The 23968-nt window shown below is 44.3% G+C and overlaps 1 protein-coding gene across 2 annotated transcripts; it reads left to right on the forward strand.

The window, feature by feature from the left end:
• Window positions 1-472: 472 nt before the first annotated feature.
• LOC112214775 (putative transcription factor p65 homolog) lies at window positions 473-23901 on the forward strand. 2 transcript variants are annotated; one of them, XM_024373782.2, is made up of 11 exons: window positions 473-637; window positions 6542-6577; window positions 17500-17636; window positions 18053-18198; window positions 18423-18514; window positions 18987-19121; window positions 19302-19406; window positions 19918-20133; window positions 20256-20330; window positions 20433-20507; window positions 20680-23901. In XM_024373782.2, the coding sequence occupies exons 1-11, from the start codon at window positions 631-633 to the stop codon at window positions 21456-21458; spliced, it is 1803 nt and encodes a 600-aa protein (XP_024229550.1). In that variant the 5' UTR covers window positions 473-630; the 3' UTR covers window positions 21459-23901. The 2 variants fall into 2 exon arrangements, with proteins under 2 accessions (XP_024229550.1, XP_024229551.1); XM_024373783.2 differs by lacking the exon at window positions 6542-6577.
• The last annotated feature ends 67 nt before the right edge of the window (window positions 23902-23968 follow it).

Genomic DNA, 23968 nt, shown 5'->3' on the forward strand with positions numbered 1-23968 from the left:
ACATGATTCCATGTGTTACTTCATAGTTTTGATGTCTTCAACATTTTTCTACAATGTAGAAAATAGTGAAAATAGTGAAAATAATGAAAATCCCTGGAATGAGTAGGTGTGTCCAAACTTTTGACTGGTACTGTATATATGTGTTATATTTGCGCATCCTCTCTGGATGCACCGCACAGTTTGGGAACAACTGGAATTTACAAGACAGGATACCAAACCATTGTATTTTACTATATTGAAATATTTATTCTCCATTGACTCAGTTTGAACATATTAACAGAATAGAAATATTGTTGATATGCATACTTTATTGTCAAATTTGCGCAACATAGTGGCTACAAAGACGCAGTTAAATTGCACTCAATCTCACAGTCGGTCCTTGTGACTGTTTTTAACTTTAAATGTGTTATGACTGTACGAAACCAATATACATTTTCTGTTCCTTTACGTCATTTGGGTATTTCCGCCCCATTTTAGAGGGTGGTGGCAAGTTGCATTGGAGACTTCAAGGCGGAGGTGGCTAAAGAGCGATCTGTCACGACAAGTTTACAAATTTACCTGTTTTCAAGGGACAAACACCCTAGGGGAAAGGCTATTCCAATAACCAACGTGGCAAAGTAGAATTCGGAAATGAATGGTAAGTTTGTTTACAAACTGATCCTCAAAGTAAATGCATGTTCGAGTCTCGTGTGAAGCTTAGCAACTTGTTTGCGCACAAGGGGGAAGCCCCGATACCATTGGTTTTGTACTACCGCAGGAGGAGTCAATACAACATAATGGAGATCACTGTCCGCGACTTGCCAGCACTGTAGCCTACTAGGAAGTTGGACATGGTTTGAGATAGGCCCACATCTATTATAGATGTATTATTTTACATCATATCTAGTAGAACGTGATCCTTCGTGACATTGAAGCTGTATAGGCTATCAGTAGCCTATGCATATTATGGATGCCTTTTTTATCCCAACACTAGGGTAGTGCGACAGGAGGCCTAGGCTACGCGGCTCTCCGATATATTTGACTTTAGCCGCAGGGAGATATTTCACTTTTTTGACCAATTATACAACTTTGTTGACGCTTAGCCTAATTATGAAGGGGACAATGTCCCCGAAATGACGTCATAGTGTTTACACAACATTGCATATGTCTATTTGATAGATGTAGCTGTATGTTTAATGCCTAAATGTTTACAATGTATGACATTTAGGAAATCGTTATACGTCGTCATAGCGAGGGTTTTGCGCTGATAGGTTAATAACAGGTTAATAAAGCAACGCAACAACAATGTGACTCAAAGTTACATTGTGTACCCAATGGGCTTGAAGGTCGAACGTCAACAAGCGGGATACTTTGTAGCCAAATCAGTGCAACAACAACACGGAGGAATGGACAACACACATGCGCAAGGCGCGTCTCACACATTTGCCCCTCACAAAAAGCAAACGTTATTGTAATATGTCACGTGTGGGACAGTCGGTGATGGCACATTGAAATAATAAAGGCACTGGGTTTGTGAACTGCATCGCCAGGGCGTTACTTTCGCTTTGAAGATGGCCTTAGTTTGGTAACAGTGGGCTTCTGCATTGCTTGCTGTTTGGGGCTTTAGGCTGGGTTTCTGTATAAGCGCGTTGTGACATCTGCTGATGTAAAAAAGGGCTTTATAAACACATTTGATTTGATGAGCACCCACTTTCACTAATTAATCAACTTCTTGTCAATATAGCCTAAGTTAAACATGTATTCGTTCCTGCTGCATTATTTACATGGGTTTAAAAATGAGTCTCAAAATCGAGTAATATACTGTTTTATCAGGAGTTGAACATCATTGTCAAAGTTAACTATACAATCATCAAAGCTACAACACAAGGGAGTTTTTGAAAGCTTTCTAAAAATGTTAATGTCATGTAATAACACTCAACTCAATCCAAATCAAATCAAATCAAATTTTATTTGTCACATACACATGGTTAATAGATGTTAATGCGAGTGTAGCGAAATGCTTGTGCTTCTAGTTCCGACAATGCAGTAATAACCAACAAGTAATCTAGCTAACAATTCCAAAACTACTACCTTATAGACACCATGTGTAATCAATCTTGTCTACCCAGTTGATGCAGAATCGACCATAGACTATCAAGGGAGAAACACAGTTTCCAGTCCTTTTTCCATGAACTAGAAAACGTCTGTATTTTAGATGTGTTCTATAAACCGACTGCACTATTGAACTATTTCAGACACAATAGAAGTGTTGTCAGGTGGTAAAAATAACGGTAATCTGACAATCTTTATCTTTCTCTGTGTTTACTTTACTTTATTCATCTGCAGTTCACTCAGACATTATGAGCCGTTATACCTTGCCTGCTATTGTGTTTTAGAGGAACCTCCTTTGTTTTCAATGCATTTAGCTTTGCATTCCAGCTATTTGGGGCAGCAGGTAGCCTAGTGGTTAGAGCGTTGGACTAGTAACCAGCAGGTAGCCTAGTGGTTAGAGCGTTGGACTAGTAACCAGCAGGTAGCCTAGTGGTTAGAGCGTTGGACTAGTAACCAGCAGGTAGCCTAGTGGTTAGAGCGTTGGACTAGTAACCAGCAGGTAGCCTAGTGGTTAGAGCGTTGGACTAGTAACCAGCAGGTAGCCTAGTGGTTAGAGTAACCAGCGTTGGACTAGTAACCAGCAGGTAGCCTAGTGGTTAGAGCGTTGGACTAGTAACCAGCAGGTAGCCTAGTGGTTAGAGCGTTGGACTAGTAACCAGCAGGTAGCCTAGTGGTTAGAGCGTTGGACTAGTAACCAGCAGGTAGCCTAGTGGTTAGAGCGTTGGACTAGTAACCAGCAGGTAGCCTAGTGGTTAGAGCGTTGGACTAGTAACCAGCAGGTAGCCTAGTGGTTAGAGCGTTGGACTAATAACCAGCAGGTAGCCTAGTGGTTAGAGCGTTGGACTAATAACCAGCAGGTAGTCTAGTGGTTAGAGCGTTGCACTAGTAACCAGCAGGTAGCCTAGTGGTTAGAGCGTTGGGACTAGTAACCAGCAGGTAGCCTAGTGGTTAGAGCGTTGGACTAGTAACCAGCAGGTAGCCTAGTGGTTAGATTGTTGGGCCAGTAACCAGCAGGTAGCCTAGTGTTTAGAGCGTTGGACTAGTAACCAGCAGGTAGCCTAGTGGTTAGAGCGTTGGACTAGTAACCAGCAGGTAGCCTAGTGGTTAGAGCGTTGGACTAGTAACCAGCAGGTAGCCAAGTGGTTAGAGCGTTGGACTAGTAACCAGCAGGAAGCCTAGTGGTTAGAGCGTTGGGCTGGTAACCAGCAGGTAGCCTAGTGGTTAGAGCGTTGGACTAGTAACCAGCAGGTAGCCTAGTGGTTAGAGCATTGGACTAGTAACCAGCAGGTAGCCTAGTGGTTAGAGCGTTGGACTAGTAACCAGCAGGTAGCCTAGTGGTTAGAGCGTTGGACTAGTAACCAGCAGGTAGCCTAGTGGTTAGAGCGTTGGACTAGTAACCAGCAGGTAGCCTAGTGGTTAGAGCGTTGGACTAGTAACCAGCAGGTAGCCTAGTGGTTAGAGCGTTGGACTAGTAACCAGCAGGTAGCCTAGTGGTTAGAGCGTTGGACTAGTAACCAGCAGGTAGCCTAGTGGTTAGAGCGTTGGACTAGTAACCAGCAGGTAGCCTAGTGGTTAGAGCGTTGGACTAGTAACCAGCAGGTAGCCTAGTGGTTAGAGCGTTGGACTAGTAACCAGCAGGTAGTCTAGTGGTTAGAGCGTTGGACTAGTAACCAGCAGGTAGCCTAGTGGTTAGAGCGTTGGACTAGTAACCAGCAGGTAGCCTAGTGGTTAGAGCATTGGACTAGTAACCAGCAGGTAGCCTAGTGGTTAGAGCGTTGGACTAGTAACCAGCAGGTAGTCTAGTGGTTAGAGCATTGGACTAGTAACCAGCAGGTAGCCTAGTGGTTAGAGCGTTGGACTAGTAACCAGCAGGTAGCCTAGTGGTTAGAGCGTTGGACTAGTAACCAGCAGGTAGCCTAGTGGTTAGAGCGTTGGACTAGTAACCAGCAGGTATCCTAGTGGTTAGAGCGTTGGACTAGTAACCAGCAGGTAGCCTAGTGGTTAGAGCGTTGGACTAGTAACCAGCAGGTAGCCTAGTGGTTAGAGCGTTGGACTAGTAACCAGCAGGTAGCCTAGTGGTTAGAGCGTTGGACTAGTAACCAGCAGGTATCCTAGTGGTTAGAGCGTTGGACTAGTAACCAGCAGGTATCCTAGTGGTTAGAGCGTTGGACTAGTAACCAGCAGGTAGCCTAGTGGTTAGAGCGTTGGACTAGTAACCAGCAGGTAGCCTAGTGGTTAGAGCGTTGGACTAGTAACCAGCAGGTATCCTAGTGGTTAGAGCGTTGGACTAGTAACCAGCAGGTAGCCTAGTGGTTAGAGCGTTGGACTAGTAACCAGCAGGTAGCCTAGTGGTTAGAGCGTTGGACTAGTAACCAGCAGGTAGCCTAGTGGTTAGAGCGTTGGACTAGTAACCAGCAGGTAGCCTAGTGGTTAGAGCGTTGGACTAGTAACCAGCAGGTAGCCTAGTGGTTAGAGCGTTGGGCTGGTAACCAGCAGGTAGCCTAGTGGTTAGAGCGTTGGACTAGTAACCAGCAGGTAGCCTAGTGGTTAGAGCGTTGGACTAGTAACCAGCAGGTAGCCTAGTGGTTAGAGCGTTGGACTAGTAACCAGCAGGTAGCCTAGTGGTTAGAGCGTTGGACTAGTAACCAGCAGGTATCCTAGTGGTTAGAGCGTTGGACTAGTAACCAGCAGGTAGACTAGTGGTTACAGTATTGGACTAGTAACCAGCAGGTAGCCTAGTGGTTAGAGCGTTGGACTAGTAACCAGCAGGTAGCCTAGTGGTTAGAGCGTTGGACTAGTAACCAGCAGGTAACCTAGTGGTTACAGTATTGGACTAGTAACCAGCAGGTAGACTAGTGGTTACAGTATTGGACTAGTAACCAGCAGGTAGCCTAGTGGTTAGAGCGTTGGACTAGTAACCAGCAGGTAGCCTAGTGGTTAGAGCGTTGGACTAGTAACCAGCAGGTAGCCTAGTTTTTAGAGCGTTGGACTAGTAACCAGCAGGTAGCCTAGTGGTTAGAGCGTTGGACTAGTAACCAGCAGGTAGCCTAGTGGTTAGAGCGTTGGACTAGTAACCAGCAGGTAGCCTAGTGGTTAGAGCGTTGGACTAGTAACCAGCAGGTAGCCTAGTGGTTAGAGCGTTGGACTAGTAACCAGCAGGTAGCCTAGTGGTTAGAGCGTTGGACTAGTAACCAGCAGGTAGCCTAGTGGTTAGAGCGTTGGACTAGTAACCAGCAGGTAGCCTAGTGGTTAGAGCGTTGGACTGGTAACCAGCAGGTAGCCTAGTGGTTAGAGCATTTTGCTGGATTGAATCCCGAGCTGACAAGGTAAAAATCTGTCGTTTTTCCCCTGAACAAGGCAGTTAACCCACTGTCCCCCGGTAGGCCGTCGTTGTAAATAAGAATTTGTTCTTAACTGACTTGCCTAGTTAAATATAGGTTAAATAAAAAATAAATAAAAGTTATATTTAAGGGGGAGTTCACCCCAAAACACTCCTAGGCCGTTTATAACACTTGCCTAGCCATTGTCATCGCCCCAGACAGTTTGTAGGTCCATTGCTTGAGTATTTAGATTTCTGTATTTTTATATAAAAATGCTACTTTTAACGTTAAGGTTATAATTAAAATCACATTTTAAGAAGAGAAATTGTAGAGATTAGCAGGTTTTATGACTTTGTGGCTGTGGTAACTAGTGACGACCCGACTCGCGGAACACATTAATCTACTTCCTGGATTTCAATGCGAAAATAGGGGGTAGAATTCTCTTATAAGCTACATCTAAATCAGGGTTCCCAAACTCTGTCCTCAGGACCCCAAAGGGTGCACGTTTTGGTTTTTGAAGGGTCCAGGGCCCTCAAACTCAACTCTGGACCTGGAAGCCAGTTCCACTGCATGTTTTCATTGTTCCCCTCTAATCAGGGACTGACTTAGACCTGGGACATCAGGTTCCCCTCTAATCAGGGACTGACTTAGACCTGGGACATCAGGTTCCCCTCTAATCAGGGACTGACTTAGACCTGGGACATCAGGTTCCCCTCTAATCAGGGACTGACTTAGACCTGGGACATCAGGTTCCCCTCTAATCAGGGACTGACTTAGACCTGGGACATCAGGTTCCCCTCTAATCAGGGACTGACTTAGACCTGCCACACCAGGTGGGAGCATTATCAGGTAGAACAGAAAACCATCAAGCTCCAGACCTCATAGGGTAGGAGTTGAGGGTGAACTTCCCCCTTTAACTTCTACTTTTAGTTAACACCCTTCTGCTTATGGAGAAGGAGCTGAATTTGTACCACGAAGCTGTTGTGATCTTCAACGTTAGCAGTTCTTGTCTGCCTTTTCTCATCTGAGAATAGTTGAGGGGAATTGTGGATTTTGGTTGATAGTTGTATCTTACTGACTTATTTGTTCTCGTAAATGTTTTTTTTTGTCAATTTCTTCCATCTCCATAGGAATGTATGGATGGGGACAGCCCCCTTTGAACCAAGGTAAGGAGAGTTATATCACGCTGTTGACCTGTTTTCTGTTTGTCTCTGTTCACTTTATGGCTTCTCCCTTACCATGACTGTATTCACGTGAAGCATCAGCTTTATTTTGAAACACATACTGATATACATACACTGCTCTTTCCATGACATAGACTGACCAGGTGAATCCAGGTGAAAGCTACAGTACCAGTCAAAAGTGTGGACATACCTACTCATTCAAGGGTTTTTCTTTATACACACATGGAATCATGTAGTAAACAAATAAGTGTTAAATGAATCAATATATATTTTATATTTGAGATTCTTCAAAGTAGCCACCCTTTGCCTTGATGACAGCTGTGCACACTCTTGGTATTCTCTCAACCAGCTTCTCCTGGAATGCTTTTCCAACAGTCTAGAAGGAGTTCCCACATATGCTGAGCACTTGTTGGCTGCTTTTCCTTCACTTTGCAGTCCAACTCAACCCAAACCATCTCAATTGGGTTGAGGTTGGGTGATTGTGGAGGCCAGGTTATCTGATGCAGCACTCCATCACTCTCATTCTTGGTAAAATAGCCCTTACACAGCCTGGAGTGGTATTGGGTCATTGTCCTGTTGAAAAACAAATGGTTTGCGCTCAGCTGTAACCATGCTGATTAAGTGTGCATTGAATTCTAAATAAATCACCGATAGTGTCACCAGCAAAGCACCCCCACACCATCACACCTCCTCTATGATTCACGGTGGGAACCACACATGCAGAGATCATCCGTTCACCTACTCTGCATCTCACAAAGACATGGTGGTTGGAACCAAAAATCTCAAATTTGGACTCATCAGACCAAAGGACAGATTTCCACTGGTCAAACATCCATTGCTCGTGTTTCTTGGCCCAAGCAAGTCTCTTCTTCTTATTGGTGCTCCAAGGATATAGCTCATCAGTCGATGATGTGCCACCAGGAATTAACAAGTGTAGCGAATTCGGGGTGCATTTTCTACCAAGAATGAACATACTAGCCGATGTCGACTCTGTATCGAACCCCGACACGGCTGCTGTATTTAGCTCTGAATTGTTTCGTAATGCTTTATTTTCCTTCCCGTGACAATCTGAGAGGAGAAAAGCATCGAGCTTCATCCGACAATCATTGTTCCTCTCAGCCCGTAAAGCTGTCATCATCACCCATAAGGTTTCCTTATGAAAACCTGTCTCTTTTTGTCAAACCGCTCACCCTCTACAGGATTCAAACTTAAAGAAGGGGAGCCTAAATGTGTTAAGCCTAAACACCACAGGAGTTAAATCTTGTTTATCTCAAAAAAGAGAAATGGCTTAATCTTTACATTTAATATCAAGTTCACATTGAACACGTAATGTTGGCTAAATTGTTTTGATTGTAAATCAAGAAAGTAATTCAAGACACAGAATTGGAGGAAGACGTGAGAATGACAAATATATTCTAATTGTTTGAAATCAGTGCACAAGGCACACAAGCAGGAACATTAAATAGTATATACAATGGAGCATTCAAAGACTGACACTTGATCAAAATGTAATTACAGAATTCAGCTAAGGGGTTTTGTGCTCAGAGTGAATTCAAAGGAAGGAGATAATACTGTTGTGAAAAACATCAATGACAAATGATGCTGTTTAAACAGTTAAATAAACACCACAGAGGGACAAACAGTTGAACACAAATAATTACAATTATATATAATGAACTGAAAATGGAGAGCGACTGATCGCTGGCTCCATCAGAATGCTCAGCCCGTAAGGAGCAGAGGACGGGGCTGACTGAAGGACAGCCGAGCATAGGTGTGGAATTCAAAGACAGAGACCCGGCCGGGCACAGGTGTGGAATTCAAAGACAGAGACCCAGCCGGGCACAGGTGTGGAATTCAAAGACAGAGACCCAGCCGGCATAGGTGTGGAATTCAAAGACAGAGACCCAGCCGGGCACAGGTGTGGAATTCAAAGACAGAGACCCAGCCGGCATAGGTGTGGAATTCAAGACAGAGACCCAGCCGGGCACAGGTGTGGAATTCAAAGACAGAGACCCAGCCGGGCACAGGTGTGGAATTCAAAGACAGAGACCCAGCCGGGCACAGGTGTGGAATTCAAAGACAGAGACCCAGCCGGCATAGGTGTGGAATTCAAAGACAGAGACCCAGCCGGCATAGGTGTGGAATTCAAAGACAGAGACCCAGCCGGGCACAGGTGTGGAATTCAAAACAGAGACCCAGCCGGGCACAGGTGTGGAATTCAAAGACAGAGACCCAGCCGGCATAGGTGTGGAATTCAAAGACAGAGACCCAGCCGGCATAGGTGTGGAATTCAAAGACAGAGACCCAGCCGGCATAGGTGTGGAATTCAAAGACAGAGACCCAGCCGGCATAGGTGTGGAATTCAAAGACAGAGACCCAGCCGGGCACAGGTGTGGAGATCATGAACAAAGGTCCAGCTGGGCACCGGTGTCGGCCAAGGGGGTCAAGGGCATGGACAGAGGTCCAGCCGGGCACAGGTGTGGAGATCATGGACAGAGGTCCAGCCGGGCACAGGTGTGGAGATCATGGACAGAGGACCAGCCGGTCAAGGGCATGGACAGAGGTCCAGCCGGGCACAGGTGTGGAGATCATGGACAGAGGTCCAGCCGGGCACAGGTGTGGAGATCATGGACAGAGGCCCAGCCGGGCACAGGTGTGGAGATCATGGACAGAGGCCCAGCCGGGCACAGGTGTGGAGATCATGAACAGAGGCCCAGACGGGCACAGGTGTGGAGATCATGAACAGAGGCCCAGACGGGCACAGGTGTGGAGATCATGAACAGAGGCCCAGACAGGCACATGTGTGGAGATCATGAACAGAGGCCCAGACGGGCACAGGTGTCAAGCCCATGGACAGAGTCCCTGCTGGTGGTGGAGTAGTACATACAGGAGTGGAGGACTGATGCCGGTAGATGTGTGGACTGCATGGTGGGGCGGGACCTCGAGATACACCTTCAAAGTAATGTGATTGGCAGCATGTTTTTTTGCGTCCAATCTTCATCGATGCCACCAAATACCCAGCATACCACAGAGCATTTTCAACAACCCACTTGAAGGTCTGCTTCCTCTAAAGGCTGAACTGCATCTCGTGTTGACCCAAAAAGTGTGCCTTGTTGCTGGGTTGCCAACTCGTAGCAGTACAGTCCTCCTGGCCAAATTTATCCAGAGATATACAGTAGCCTCGGTGTACTCTCTTTCAGAACTATGTCTCCTGAAATGGCAAGCATCCTTACTGTCAAAAATAAATCAAATCAAACACAATTTTATGAATCGTATATACAGAATACAGCAGGGTGTAAACAGTGCAATGAAATGCTTACTTGCAAGCTACCTCTCAACATACCCCTTATGTCATACATCATGATATTTGTGCGTCTGTAACTTTCTCACTCATCATTATTCAGAATTCATCAGGACTCTCCGTAATCCTGGTATCATCCACATTAATGTAGAAATGTTTAGAAACATATTGTATTCTTATTTACAATAAGTGACTCCAAAACGACACAATACATTAAAAACCAGTAATTTCTATTGGGCACAAAATCATCGGAAACACAACCAAAACAAAGAGCAAATGCAACAGTTTGTAGAGTCACAAGCTTGATGTAATCATTGTGTGCTAGGAATATGGGACCAAATACTACACTTTTGACTACTTTAATACATATAAGTTCATTTGTCCCAATACTTTTTGTTCCTCTTAAATAGGGAGGACTATGTACATAAAGTGCTGTAATAAAAAGTGCTGTAAATGGATGAAAATACCCTCAAATTAAAGCTGACAGTCTGCACTTTGTATCATTTCAAACCCAAAGTGCTGGAGTACAGAGCCAAAACAACCATATATTTCACTATCCCTATACTTTTGGAACTCACTGTATATTTAGTTTGTATTCCAACTCTTTGCTTCTCCTGAGATCATGACTCTCGCTTCTTTACATTACACATAAGAGTCATTGGATGAAGGCGTCTTCTGTACGGGGGAGTTTTGTTTAGAGCCCAGACTCTCTAAACAAAAGGTTAAAATGATACACACCTTTATAGGGTTAATGTTACCTTACCACACGGCCATATCTCCATGTTACAGCGCGTGTTTTCAGAGTCGCCTTCCTGTGCTAAAAAGCTATCTGTGTCTCCTAACAACAATGTGTAAACAGAAGAAGGGCACCGCAACATGTTGTCACAAAACATTATTTTGCTGTGTTTTATGTTTTTAAACCCATACCGGAATTGAGAATCGATTCACGTTCAGAAGGTGTATTTGGCTGTTTTGACTGCCAGAGTCAATTCACACTTTAAAAATAACATTTATGGTCCTGGACTAAGGAGTAATGTTAACCCGAACAGGAGTGGAGGACAGGAGACTGACTGATGCAGCTGTGGACTGACTGATGCAGCTGTGGACTGGATTCTGGTAGAGGGGGTGGGAGTAGGGCGACAGATGCCAACAAGAGGCAGGGCTGTCTCCACCACTGGAACTGTCAGGTCCTGAAATTCCACAAGCTCCACAAAGCCCTCATCATCCTCCCCTTGGAAATCAGGATCACCTGTTTCCAGTTCCTCAATGGCAGCCTTGTAATCCTGCAGCATCAAACCAGTTTGATCAAAGAGGTACTCCAAACCTATCAGTTCCACTAAAGAAAAAAAAAAACATAATTATTTGAGAATACACAGGATTGAGTATTGAATAATTCTATAATAACATTTCACAAAGAGAAATGTGTTGCTGTTTGTATTAAATAGAAATGCTGCATTAGATTATTAATTGCATTATGTTGCCATTACCAGTCAAGATGATGGCGCCGGTGGGTAGGGCTGCCATTTTATCGGCCCTCAACCAATCATGCTATTTTGTTTGTTTTTTCGCGTTGTTTGTAACTTGTTTTGTACATAACGTTGCTGCTACCGTCTCCTATGACCAAAAAAAGAACTTCTAAACATCAGAACTGGGATTGTTCACCTCAAACTGGATGAAGAGTTTTTCTTCAATGAGTTTGACGCGAGGGATATACTGTTGACACCCGACCAGGCCCGATCCCCGTGACTCGCTGGAGAAGGAAACGTATATTTCGAGGCAAAAGATCAGGGTGCCTTGTGAGGACCAGGCGACGAGTGGCTAATCTGACCTTGCCCTCCGTTCTGCTAGCTAAAGTTCAATCGCTAGAAAATAAATGTGATGAACTGAAAGCACGTATATCCTACCAACGGGACTTAAAAACGGCAATATTTTATGCTTCACCGAGTCGTGGATCAACGACAACATTAAGAACATAGAGCTGGCGGGTTATACACTTTATCGGCAAGACAGAACAGCAGCCTCTGGTAAGACACGGGGCGAGGGCCTATGCATTTATGTAAACAACAGTTGGTGGACGATATCTAAGGAAGTCTCAAAGTTTTGCTCGCCTGAGTTGGAGTATCTTATGATAAGCTGCAGACCTCACTATTTACCCAGAGTTTTCATCTGTTTTTTCTGTAGCTGTCTATATACCGCCACAGAGCGAGGTTGGAACTAAAACCGCACTAAATTAGCTGTATTCCGCCACAAGCAGGCAGGAAAACGCTCATCCAGGGGTGACGTTCCCAGTTGCCGGTAACTTTAATGCAGAGAAACTTAAATCAGTTTTACCGAATTTCTATCAACATGTTAAATGTGCAACCAGAGGTAAAAAAGTTCTAGACCACCTCTACTCCACACATAGACGCGTCCAATGCTCTCCCTTGCCCTCCATTTGGCAAATCTGACCATAACTCTATCCTCCTGATTCCTGCTTACAAGCAAACATTAAAGCAGGAAGCAGCACTGACTTGGTCTATAAAAAAGTGGTCAGATGAAGCAGATGCTAAACTACAGGACTTTTTTGCTAGCACAGACTGGAACATGTTCCGGGATTCTACCGATGGCATTGAGGAGTACACCACATCAGTCACTGGCTTTATCAATAAGTGGACGTCGTCCCCACAGTGACTGTACGTACATACCCCAACCAGAACTCACGGATTACAGGCAACATTCGCACTGAGCTAAAGGGTAGGGCTGCCACTTTCGAGGAGCGGGACTATAACCCGGAACCTTATAAGAAATCCTGCTATGCCCTCCGACGAACCATCAAACAGGCAAAGCGTCAATACAGGACTAAGATTGAATCGTACTACACCGGCTCCGTGACTCATTGGATGTGGCAGGGCTTGCAAACTATTACAGACTACAAAGGGAAGCACAGCTGCGAGCTGCCCAGTGACACGAGCCTACCAGACGAGCTAAATAACTTCTATGTTTGCTTCGGGGCAAGTAACACTGAGACATGCATGAGAGCGTCAACTGGTCCGGATGACTGTGTGATCATGCTCTCCGCAGCCGATGTGAGTAAGACCTTTAAACAGGTCAACATTCACAAGGCCGCTGGGCCAGACGGATTACCAGGGCATGTACTCCGAGCATGCGCTGACCAACTGGCAAGTGTCTTCACTTACATTTTCAACCTCTCCCTGTCTGAGTCTGTAATACCAACATGTTTCAAGCAGACCACCATAGTACCTGTGCCCAAGAACACTAAGGTAACCTGCCTAAATGACTACCAACCCGCAGCACTCACATCTGTAGCAATGTAATGCTTTGAAAGGCTGGTCATGGTTCGCATCAACACCATTATCCCAGAAACCTTAGTCCCACTCAATTTGCATACCGCACCAACAGATCCACAGATGATGCAATCTCTATTGCACTCCATACTGCCCTTTCCCACCTGGATAAAAGGAACACCTATGTGAGAATGCTATTCATTGACTACAGCTCAGCGTTCAACACCATAGTGCCCTCAAAACTCATCACTAAGCTGAGGACCCTGGGACTAAACAGCTCTCTGCAACTGGATCCTAGACTTCCTGACGGGCCGTCCCCAGGTGGTAAGGGTAGGTAACCACACATCTGCCACGCAGATCCTCAACACGGGGGCACCTCAGGGGTGCGTGCTCAATCCCCTCCTGTACTCCCTGTTCACTCATGACTGCATAGCCAGGCTCAACTCCGACACCATCATTACGTTTGCTGATGACACAACAGTGGTAGACCTGATCACCGAGAACGATGAGACAGCCTATAGGGAGGAGGTCAGAGACCTGACCATGTGGTGCAAGGACAACCACCTCTCCCTCAACGTGATCAAGACAAAGGAGTTGATTGTGGACTACAGGAAAAAGAGGACCGAGCACACCCCCTTTCTCATCGATGAGGCTGTAGTGGAGCAGGTTGAGAGCTTCAAGTTCCTTGGCGTCCACATCAACAACAAACTAACATGGTCCAATCACACCAAGACAGTCATGAAGAGGGCACGACAAAACCTATTCCCCCTCAGGAGACTGAAAAGATTTGGCATAGGTCCTCAGATCCTCAAAAGATTTTACAGCTGCACAATCGAGAGCATCCTGATGGGTTGCATCACTGCCTGGTATGGCAACTGCTCAGCCTCCAACCGCAAGGCACTACAGAGGGTAGTGCGTATGACCCAGTACATCACCGGGGCCAAGCTTCCTGCCATCCAGGACCTCTATACCATGCGGTGTCAGAGGAAGGCCCTAAAAATCATCAAAGACTCCAGCCACCCTAGTCATAGAATGTTCTTTCTGCTACCACACGGCAAGCGGTACCGGAGTGCCAAGTCTAGGTCCAAGAGGCTTCTTAACAGCTTCTACCCCCAAGCCATAAGACTCCTGAACAGCTAATCAAATGGCTACCCAGACTATTTTCACCCCCCACGCTGCTACTACTCTCTCTTATTATCTATGCATAGCCACTTTAACAACCCTACCTGCATGTACATAATTATCTCAATTACCTCGACACCGGTGCCCCTGCACATTGACTCTGTACCGGTACCCCCTGTATATAGCCCCACTATTGTTATTTACTGCTGCTCTTGAAATATTTGTTTTTCTTATTTTTAAACTTTTTTTTTAAGGTATTTTCTTGAACTGCATTGTTGGTTAAGGGCTCGTAAGTAAGCATTTCACTGTCAGGTCTGAATACCTGTTGTATTCAGTGCATGTGACAAATACAGTTTGATTTGACGAGTGTGTTTGCGTGGAACAGTGTAAGGAACAATTTGTTCCAACTGATGACCTTCACTCTAGCAACCTATGTTGTCATCTCTAGCTACTTGCTAAAGTACAATTCTACCACAAACAGATGAAAGTGCATAGGATATCACTTGAGCCTTTTAATTCATAATTAACATGATGACACTAGCCTATTTGATATCAAGACAGTGTTTTATAGCTGTCTAGTCCAATTTGCAAAATTAATTAAAAGAGAAAAGGAGTGGTTTGCCGATGCTGAGTTGAGTGAAAAAAGACGACTACTAGCTATAAAAATCGCACTGTTTAGATAGCTAGCTATGGTAATAAGAAAATAATAGCTCCAGATAAGTATGGAAATAACGTTAGTGGGGTTAAGACTATTTTGATGGTCAGAGTCATCGGACATTAAGCTAGCTGCGTTACTTCGATAAACTGTGCCAGTGTCAAAACACCAGTTTACTAACTAGTTAGATAGCATTAATGTAACTACACTGTAAATCTTGTTAACCGTGCTAACGGTTTAACTAGCTAGATATTTTTACCAGCTAGATATTCCAATTGATGATGATGATGAAAAGTTGTTGCTAACATTACTTAAGATAACTCAAACAAAATGACCTGAGAGGAAATATATTTTTCCATGGTCCTCTTCTAGCGTTTAAAGGTCCTGCCATAGCTCTATCCTCATTGGTCAATTCTTGGTTACTTCTTGGTTGCACTGGCGTCTTGGGATTGGTTGGGGAGTGGAATTCTTGGTTACTTCTTGGTTGCAGATGGCAAAATGATTGGTTGTCGCAACCAGAAATTGTAAGGGGGTGCCATTTAGTAGTGGTTTCTTTGAAGCAATTCCATCATGAAGGCTTGATTCACGCAGTCTCCTCTGAACAGTTGATGATGAGCATTATTTATTGGGCTGCAATTTCTGAGGCTGGTAACTCTAATGAACTTATCCTCTGCAGCAGAGGTAACTCTGGGTCTTCCTTTCCTGTCGTGGTCATGAGAACCAGTTTCATCATAGCGCTTGATGGTTTTTGCGACGGCACTTGAAGAAACTTTCAAGGTTCTTGAAATGTTCCGTATTGACTGACCTTCATGTCTTAAACTAATGATGAACTGTTGTTTCTCTTTGCTTATTTGAGCTGTTCTTGCCATAATATATACTTGGTCTTTTACCAAATAGGGCTATCTTCTGTATACCACCCCTGCCTTGTCACAACACAACTGATTGTCTCAAACGCATTAAGAAGGAAAGAAATTCCACAAATTAACTTTTAACAAGGCACACCTGTTAATTGAAATGCATTCCAGGTGACTACCTCATGAAGCTGGTTGAGAGAATGCCAAGAGTGTGCAAATCTGTCAAGGCAAAGGGTGACTACTTTGAAGAATATCAAATATATTTTTGTTTACCACTTATTTGGTTACTACATGATTCTACATGTTATTTCATAGTTTTGATGTCTTCACTATTATTTTACAATGTAGAAAATAGTAAAAAATAAATCAACTCTGGAATTGTATGATTCCCTTATTGATGTCACCTGTTAAATCCACCAGTAGATTAAACCACTGGGTAAAATCACTGGGGAAGCCAAGCCAGAAATGTTTTTGTTTCATCACATAACCGGAGAGCAACAGTAACATGACCTACAGCATGGTCAAGCAAGTTCACGTTTCCAACATTTTCGGACTACTATACAACTACTGATTTAGAACCACAGAGAGTTACCACAAGTTGCAAAGAAACAGGAGTTGCCTCCACGATTCCAGCACAATTTCATCATCATAAAATCAGTTATGCTTAGTCCAGTACAGTGGTAAGATTCCAAAAACTATTTAGTCCAATCAAAGTAAGCTAAATATGATGTGGCTGTCCATGGTTCTGATTTCTGTGTGTGTGTGTGTGTGTGTGTTCGTGCAAGTAGAAAAAACATGTTGACTCACCCTACTTGTTGAGAAATGCCAATGCCATCCTCCACTCTTTTCATGTTGACGAAAAGGTCTATGACACTGTGATGCAGTACACTTCACTCTTACATTTTTTGTTGTCGTAGGCTACCTTGCTAAAATGTTTGCTCGCTAGCCTAACTTCCTTTAATGGGCAACGTTAGCTAGTTAACATTAACCTTCTACATCTAGCTACATATTGAACTTCCATCGTCTCAGGCCAGGGGCACAATGTATGAATTTATGGCTGGATCAGAATTTCCATTATAATCATTGGCCAATACGGAGAATTAAGTAAAACCACATGTCCAAATCCCTATCTATCAGGTAAGAAGGTAACACCCAGATGCAGACAACATCGAATTAACAATGGTTTAATAATCCAACAGGAGCAGACAATAGATTCACAGTTGAGCTCACTCAGTTTAGTTCAACGCTGAGTGGCTATTATTTAATACTTTTTTATTCATCAAGGGAGGCCAAATGCTTCCCTTATATTCAATGCTACGGGCGGCAACAATGTCATACTCTTTTTGACCAGACAGCATCAGATAGATGGCCTACACATACAGAGACAGAGGGGTGCTGTTTTGCCCGCTCGGATGCTTTCTCCGGCGAGACCCATTCAGCCCCTTGCGAATTGAAGGAAAATGATGAAACACAGAGACAAAAGCCCGACTTCCCTTGGCATCCATGAATACACTGAAATCAACTTCAATCAGTGTACACGAAGGGGAGGAGATATGTTAAATAAGGATTTGAAGCCTTCAGACAATTGAGACATTGATTGCGAATGTGTGCCAATCAGTTACATTGAGATAGTAATGAGATCCCATTGGAATGAAGGTCAGTGTATTTCTCTCTCTCTCTCTCTGCAGGGAATTCTTTCATAGAGATCATTGAGCAGCCCAAGCCGAGAGGCATGAGGTTCAGGTACAAGTGTGAGGGGCGCTCGGCGGGCAGCATCCCGGGAGAGAAGAGCAACGATACCACCAAGACACACCCCGCAATCAAGGTTAGGCCACCCTTAAATTACACATAATTGGCACACTGAGCTAACTATGTATTAAGGGGCCATGCTTTATTTGCACTGTAGCTTATTGAGACGTTCAGAGACCTTCAAAACCATGGCTACGTTCACCATATATTCTAATATACTGTAGTTGATGGACAAATGATTATACGTGTTATGCAAATTAGCAATTTTGTCTAGTTATAACCATAGCTGTCTGTTTTACTACTACACAACAGGGGTTTAGTCTTTAGCTTTTGTTAAAATTGACTTTTTTTAAAGCAGGTTTAGGATACCTTACACAGCAGGTTAGGTTAATTAATAGGTCAAGTTAAGGTTATGACATAGGAAAGGAAGTGGTGGAGATTTTGTGGTGGGTGATGGCACACATCCTGCTAACCTGGTTTGCTCCCATGCAGGTGCACAACTACAATGGTCCCCTGCGTGTCCGTGTCTCCTTGGTGACCAAGAACCCGCCTCACAAGCCCCACCCACACGAGCTGGTGGGGAAAGACTGCAAACATGGCTACTACGAGGCAGACTTGCAGGAGAGACGAGTACACAGGTTAGACTGTGTGTGAGTGTGATAGAAGACATATACTTGGATGACCAAAAGATTACCAGTTAATCATTTATATGACCATTTAGGTCAGGAAAAGTTGTTTCACATAGTCATGATTTTTTAAAGACTAGAACCAGAGCGTGGTTGAATGAAGCACCCTCTTGTGGTCGATCTCTATCTCAGTTTCACACACGTTCACTCTGACTCCTCTCACTGTCTGATCTCAGTTTTCAGAACCTGGGCATTCAGTGTGTGAAGAAAAAGGATGTGAACGAAGCAGTTTCCTGTAGACTGCAGACCCAAAACAACCCCTTCAACAGTGAGTACAGACAGACACACACACACACAGTCAGTTCATTGTCATAACATTGACTGTTATGCACATATTAACTCATCCAATCTCATTTTCATGTTTTGTTAACCTTGGTTTAATCCAATAATATTGTGTGAATAGTAATGTATTTGTCCTCTGTGACCATGACACGATACAGTCAATGCTAGCGCTGGGAATTGCCAGAGACCTCATGACCTCATACTATCACGATACTTGTGTGCCGATACGATATGTTTTGTGATTCTCACGATTCTATATATATTGCGTTTGATACTGCGATTTTATTGCAATTTGATGTTACAAACATATTGCTCACTATATGTTTGCTGTAGCATGAGAAAAATATTGAGATATGTAACTATCGATTTTTGTTTTATCACTTGTCAATGCCAGATAGCCAATCCCAGATGCCACACCCTTTGGCTTTGTGACTGACTGTGTTGTGTTTTGGCGGTAGTTCCCGAGGCGAAGGTGTGGGAGGAGGAGTTTGACCTGAATGCAGTGAGGCTTTGTTTCCAGGCCTCGATCACTCTACCTACCGGTGAACTTCACCCTCTGGAGCCCGTGGTGTCTCAGCCCATCTACGACAATAGTGAGTCTGCCACACACACACACACTCACTGAGTACACACTAGCTCCCTCATCTGTCACTGTTCTGTCCAGGCTGTTCCTGTTCCACTGTTTACTCTGTCAGTTTCACTCATTTATAAACGAACTAGACAGGTGCTGTGGCCCTTTAACGCTCCGTCACTCCCATCTCTCTCTCTCACAGGAGCACCCAACACAGCAGAATTGAAGATCTGTCGAGTGAACAGAAACTCTGGGAGCTGCAGAGGAGGGGACGAGATCTTCTTACTCTGTGACAAAGTGCAAAAAGGTTTGTCTGACACAAACACTCCAATTGTTGTTGGTGCTATTGTGTTGAGCCTGTTATTTTTTGCCTTCATTCAACGGCTTTGTTCTCCTGTTAGTGTGTGGACTCTTTTGAAGTTCCTCTTTGCCAGACATCCATTTGAAATCATGGTGTATAAGCCCACTGGTAACCACTTACTTAATTGACACTCATTTAAAATCATGGGTGTATAAATCCATTGGTAACTATTTACTTAACTGACACCCATTTGAAATCATTGTGAATAAGCCTACTGGTAACCACTTAGCTAATTGAGACTCATTTGATAGTATTGCGTATAAGCCCACTTAATTGTTCAAACGTAGAATGAAGGGACTATTATCTCCTCTCTGTATTACATGAAACTGTGGGCTACCAATTATGTTGTTACAAAATATTACCAGGTCAGCTGGACTGGCGCTGAATGAATTCTCCCAGCCAGAAACTCACCTCCTGCTTCCCATCCCTGCTTCCACTCTCTTTGTTCCCTCCACAGAGGACATCGAGGTACGGTTCTTCCAGGACTCGTGGGAGGGGAAGGGCACCTTCTCCCAGGCGGACGTCCACAGGCAGGTGGCCATCGTGTTCCGTACCCCGCCCTTCTACGACACCAACTTGACCGAGCCAATCAAAGTGAAGATGCAGCTTCGCAGGCCCTCGGACCGCGAGGTCAGCGAGCCAATGGACTTCCAATTCCTGCCCTCCGACCCAGGTCTCTTCCCTTTTCGTTACTATGACGACCCTTTTGGTTTCTTTTGGCGACACTCCTGTGTGCTGTAAGGTTGTCATGCAAAACCTCACACAAGTTAATTATTTAATTTTTTCACTGTACAGATGAATATAGACTGATAGAGAAGCGAAAACGGACAGAGGGAATGTTCCAGAATCTGAAGCTGGGGTCCATATCAGGTAGGTGTCTATAATGATCCATGTCTCTCACTGAACTAGACAGCTGTGTCATCTGATGGTTTTGGGGGAGTTAATGTGTGATGGTTTATGTTTGAATTCCAGGGGCCATGCCAGCAGAGAGGCCTTTCAACACTGCCAGAAGAACAGTCGCCGCCAAGCCAGCAGCTAGCCAGCCAGGTAAATCATCCTACTTATTTAGCTGTTTCTTCTTCATACAGTTAAGGGTGTTCTGTATGTAACATCAGTGGCCAGAAGTTAACATAGATAACTGTTTAGGGACCCTAAGTTAATTTGTAAATTCAACAGCATTGGGTAGGGGACAGTGGTATTGACTGTTTGTGTCTTGCAGTGAACCCAGTGGCGCCCCCTCGTGCCGCCTCTGTGAAGCACCAGCCCTACTATGATAGCCCCCAGCCTGGCCAGCTGTTCCGAACCCAGCCCAAAGCAGAGCCCTCCTCCTCCACTCCAGCAGAGACCTGGAAGTTCCTCAACAGCCTGACCTTGGACTCCCAACACAAAGCCACCCCCGTGGCCCAATTCACCAACCCCCAGGCATCTGCAGCCACCTCACAGGCCTTCCCCACCGTCAACCTGTCGGACCTCCACGGCTTCACCTTCTCCACCTTCGCTAGTCCCCAGGAGCCAGTGAGCGCAGCCGCTACCCCAGAGCCCACCTCTACCTTTGGGGTCCAGGATTCCCAGTTCAGGGTGGATGGCCCCATGGTGGATGAGGAGCTACCCGAGTTCCCCAGCTTCTCTGAGGTCCACCAGTCAGGGACACTAGATAACATAAACATCGACGACTTCCAGGCTATGCTGGTCCAGAGTGGTCTGGCTGGAGAGGGGCCAGGGAACAGTAGGGTGTCGGTCTCTCAGGCACCCTGCCACTTACCTGCCACCAACCCTGTGGTCAACAACAGCTGTGGCGGCAGCACCTGGATGAACTACCCCAACAGCATCGTGAACCTGCTCCAGAGTGAGGGCATGATCGACAGTTCTCCTGGCAACTCCAGCCAGCCGGCCGTCCTCGACGACCTGGACGTCTTCAGCTCCATAGACGAAGACCGTCTCATTTCCATCCTGAACAGTGGCAACCAGGCCGGTTTCGTGTCCGGACATCAGACTTAGAGACCTCTCTGATTTTACAGATATTTTTACTGCAATACGTTTCTGTCCCTTTGCCTTTTGGAGACCCAGCTCCCTTCCAACCAAACTTCCCTTGTATTCTAATGGACTACAAAGAAAATACATTTGGCTGGCTGATCGAGAATCAGAATCAGCGCTGTTTGCGCTCTTCTCTATGTGGATTGTGGACATGTTAATTGGGACAGCTGCGGAAACCTACCTGTACTCGATGAACAGAGTGAATATGGGAGAGGGCTACAAGGAACCCCTGGTAACTGCCAGTTTGTGGGCAATCACGAGACCCAAGGATTTGTCACTTTTTGTCAACCCCTAAAGATACACCTCCACTGGGTTGTGTATAAACCCAGGCTTGTATCTAGTCTCCAAAGGCAGTGGTATTCACTCCTGGTCCCTAAGAACTTCACGGTTTGAAATGTGTATTCGTGAATCATTGTCAATGTATGGACTGGATAGTCCAGGTCCCGGTTTCCCGATAGCAATGGATCTTAGGCTGACGATGTTTTTAACACTGCATCTTTCTTACAACGCCTGAAGATGTAACATACAGAGTACACACAACATTAAGGACACCTGCTCTTTCCATTACATAGCCCAGGGATATTCAACTCTTACCCTACGAGGTCCAGAGCCTGCTTAATGTCCTGTTCTACCTGATAATAATTGCAGGTCTAAATCTCTCCCTGGTTAGAGGGGAACAATGAAAGAAATGCAGTGGAACTGGCTTCGAGGTCCAGAGTTGACCAGGTGAATGCTATGATCCCTTATTAAATCTACTTCAATCAGTGTATGAAAGGGAGGGGACAGGTTAAAGAAGGATTTATAAGCCTTGAGACATGGATTGTGTGTCAATCAGAAGGTGAATGAGCAAGACAAGATTTCAGTGCCTTTGAACGGGGTATGGTAGTAGGTGCCAGACGCACCAGTTTGTGTCAAGAACTGCAACGCGGCTAGGTTTTTCACAAGTTTCCCGTTTGTATCAAGAATGGTCCACCACCCAAATAAAATCCAGCCAACTTGTGCTGTCAAGTTGGAGACGTGCCAGGATCCCTGTGGAACGCTTTCGACACCTTGTAGTCGTGGTTGTTCTCCAAATAAGAATTAAAATGATTGCTCTGTCATCATCTATTATATTGTGCTTGTTTGTGTGCTATATGTTTTGTTGGACTCGAAGAATGTCAGAAGATTCTGATTTTTACCAGAAATCGGGTCATAATATTAACCTTGGCTTTCACAGCTTGTCATTTAGAACTTTAACATTTGTATGTGAAAGGGAAAATATTTCTCAAAAAAAGGGAATAATTTTTGCAAGCACAAAATAAGTTCCTAGTTTAGTTACGCAATCTAACAACCAATGAAAATCCTTAATGGTTGGTCGTCAAACTCAATCCACGGAGGGCCAAGTGGCTGCAGGTTTTCACTCCTCCCATGTACTTCATTGATGAATTAAGGTCACTAATTAGTAAGGAACTAACCTCACCCGATTGTCGAGGTCTTCATTTAAAGGAAAAGCCAGCAGCCCTCAATGGAATGAGTGACACCCCTGCCTTAGGTGATATGCACGATATAGTACTCACCTTGGTGACATATCTAAAATGTTATGTACAGTTTTACCATGTTAACATTAACTTGTCACTGTAATTTTCAATATATCTTTGGAAAAGGAAGGATATTGTTTATAGATGTCAGAAATGTAGCAGATTCACTGATATGCTTAGTAAAAAAGATTTGTTAGTGGAGTCGGTATCTCAAATATCATTTCTGCCTGTCAATTATGCTCATTCAGTGTAGTTTGCTTTTAGGCCAGTGTGATACGATTACATTTTGCGGTATGGTATATGAACTTTGGCTGCAGTTCATTTTACATCAAATAAAACATGTTTAATTAAACCATAACTCTGTACTTAAGCCAATGCTGCCTCACTGAAAACAGACACTTGTATAAATAATAATTTTGTAGAAGTATATATGCAGACAGAAAATTAGATTCATTGAAACATTTGGGTTTGCTAAGTGATTGTACGTGTTGCCTACTACACTTCCCACAATGTCCCTCAATACAGTATAAATAATCCTCTTAAGGAGCTGCCCCTTTAAAATTTTACCTGAAATTACATACCCAAATCTAACTGCCCGTAGCTCAGGACCTGAAGCAAGGATATGCATATCCTTGATACCATTTGAAAGGAAACACTGAAGTATGTGGAAATGTGAACTAGGAGAATAACACATATCTGCTAAAAGTTGGTACAAAAAAACATTGTTTAAAAAAAAATTGTATTATGGTTTGAAATGCAAGAGAAAGGTCATGTATTATTCCAGCCCAGGCACAATTTAGATTTGCCACAAGATTGCAGCAGTGTATGTGCAAAGTTGAAGACTGATCCAATGAACCATTGCATTTCTGTTAAATGTTTTATCAAGACTGCTCAAGTGTGCCTACTTTGTTTATTATTAACATTAAGTTCATAACTGCACTCTCCTCAAACAATAGC

The sequence above is a fragment of the Oncorhynchus tshawytscha genome, linkage group LG15, assembly GCF_018296145.1.
Source record: "Oncorhynchus tshawytscha isolate Ot180627B linkage group LG15, Otsh_v2.0, whole genome shotgun sequence".
NCBI lineage: Eukaryota > Metazoa > Chordata > Actinopteri > Salmoniformes > Salmonidae > Oncorhynchus > Oncorhynchus tshawytscha.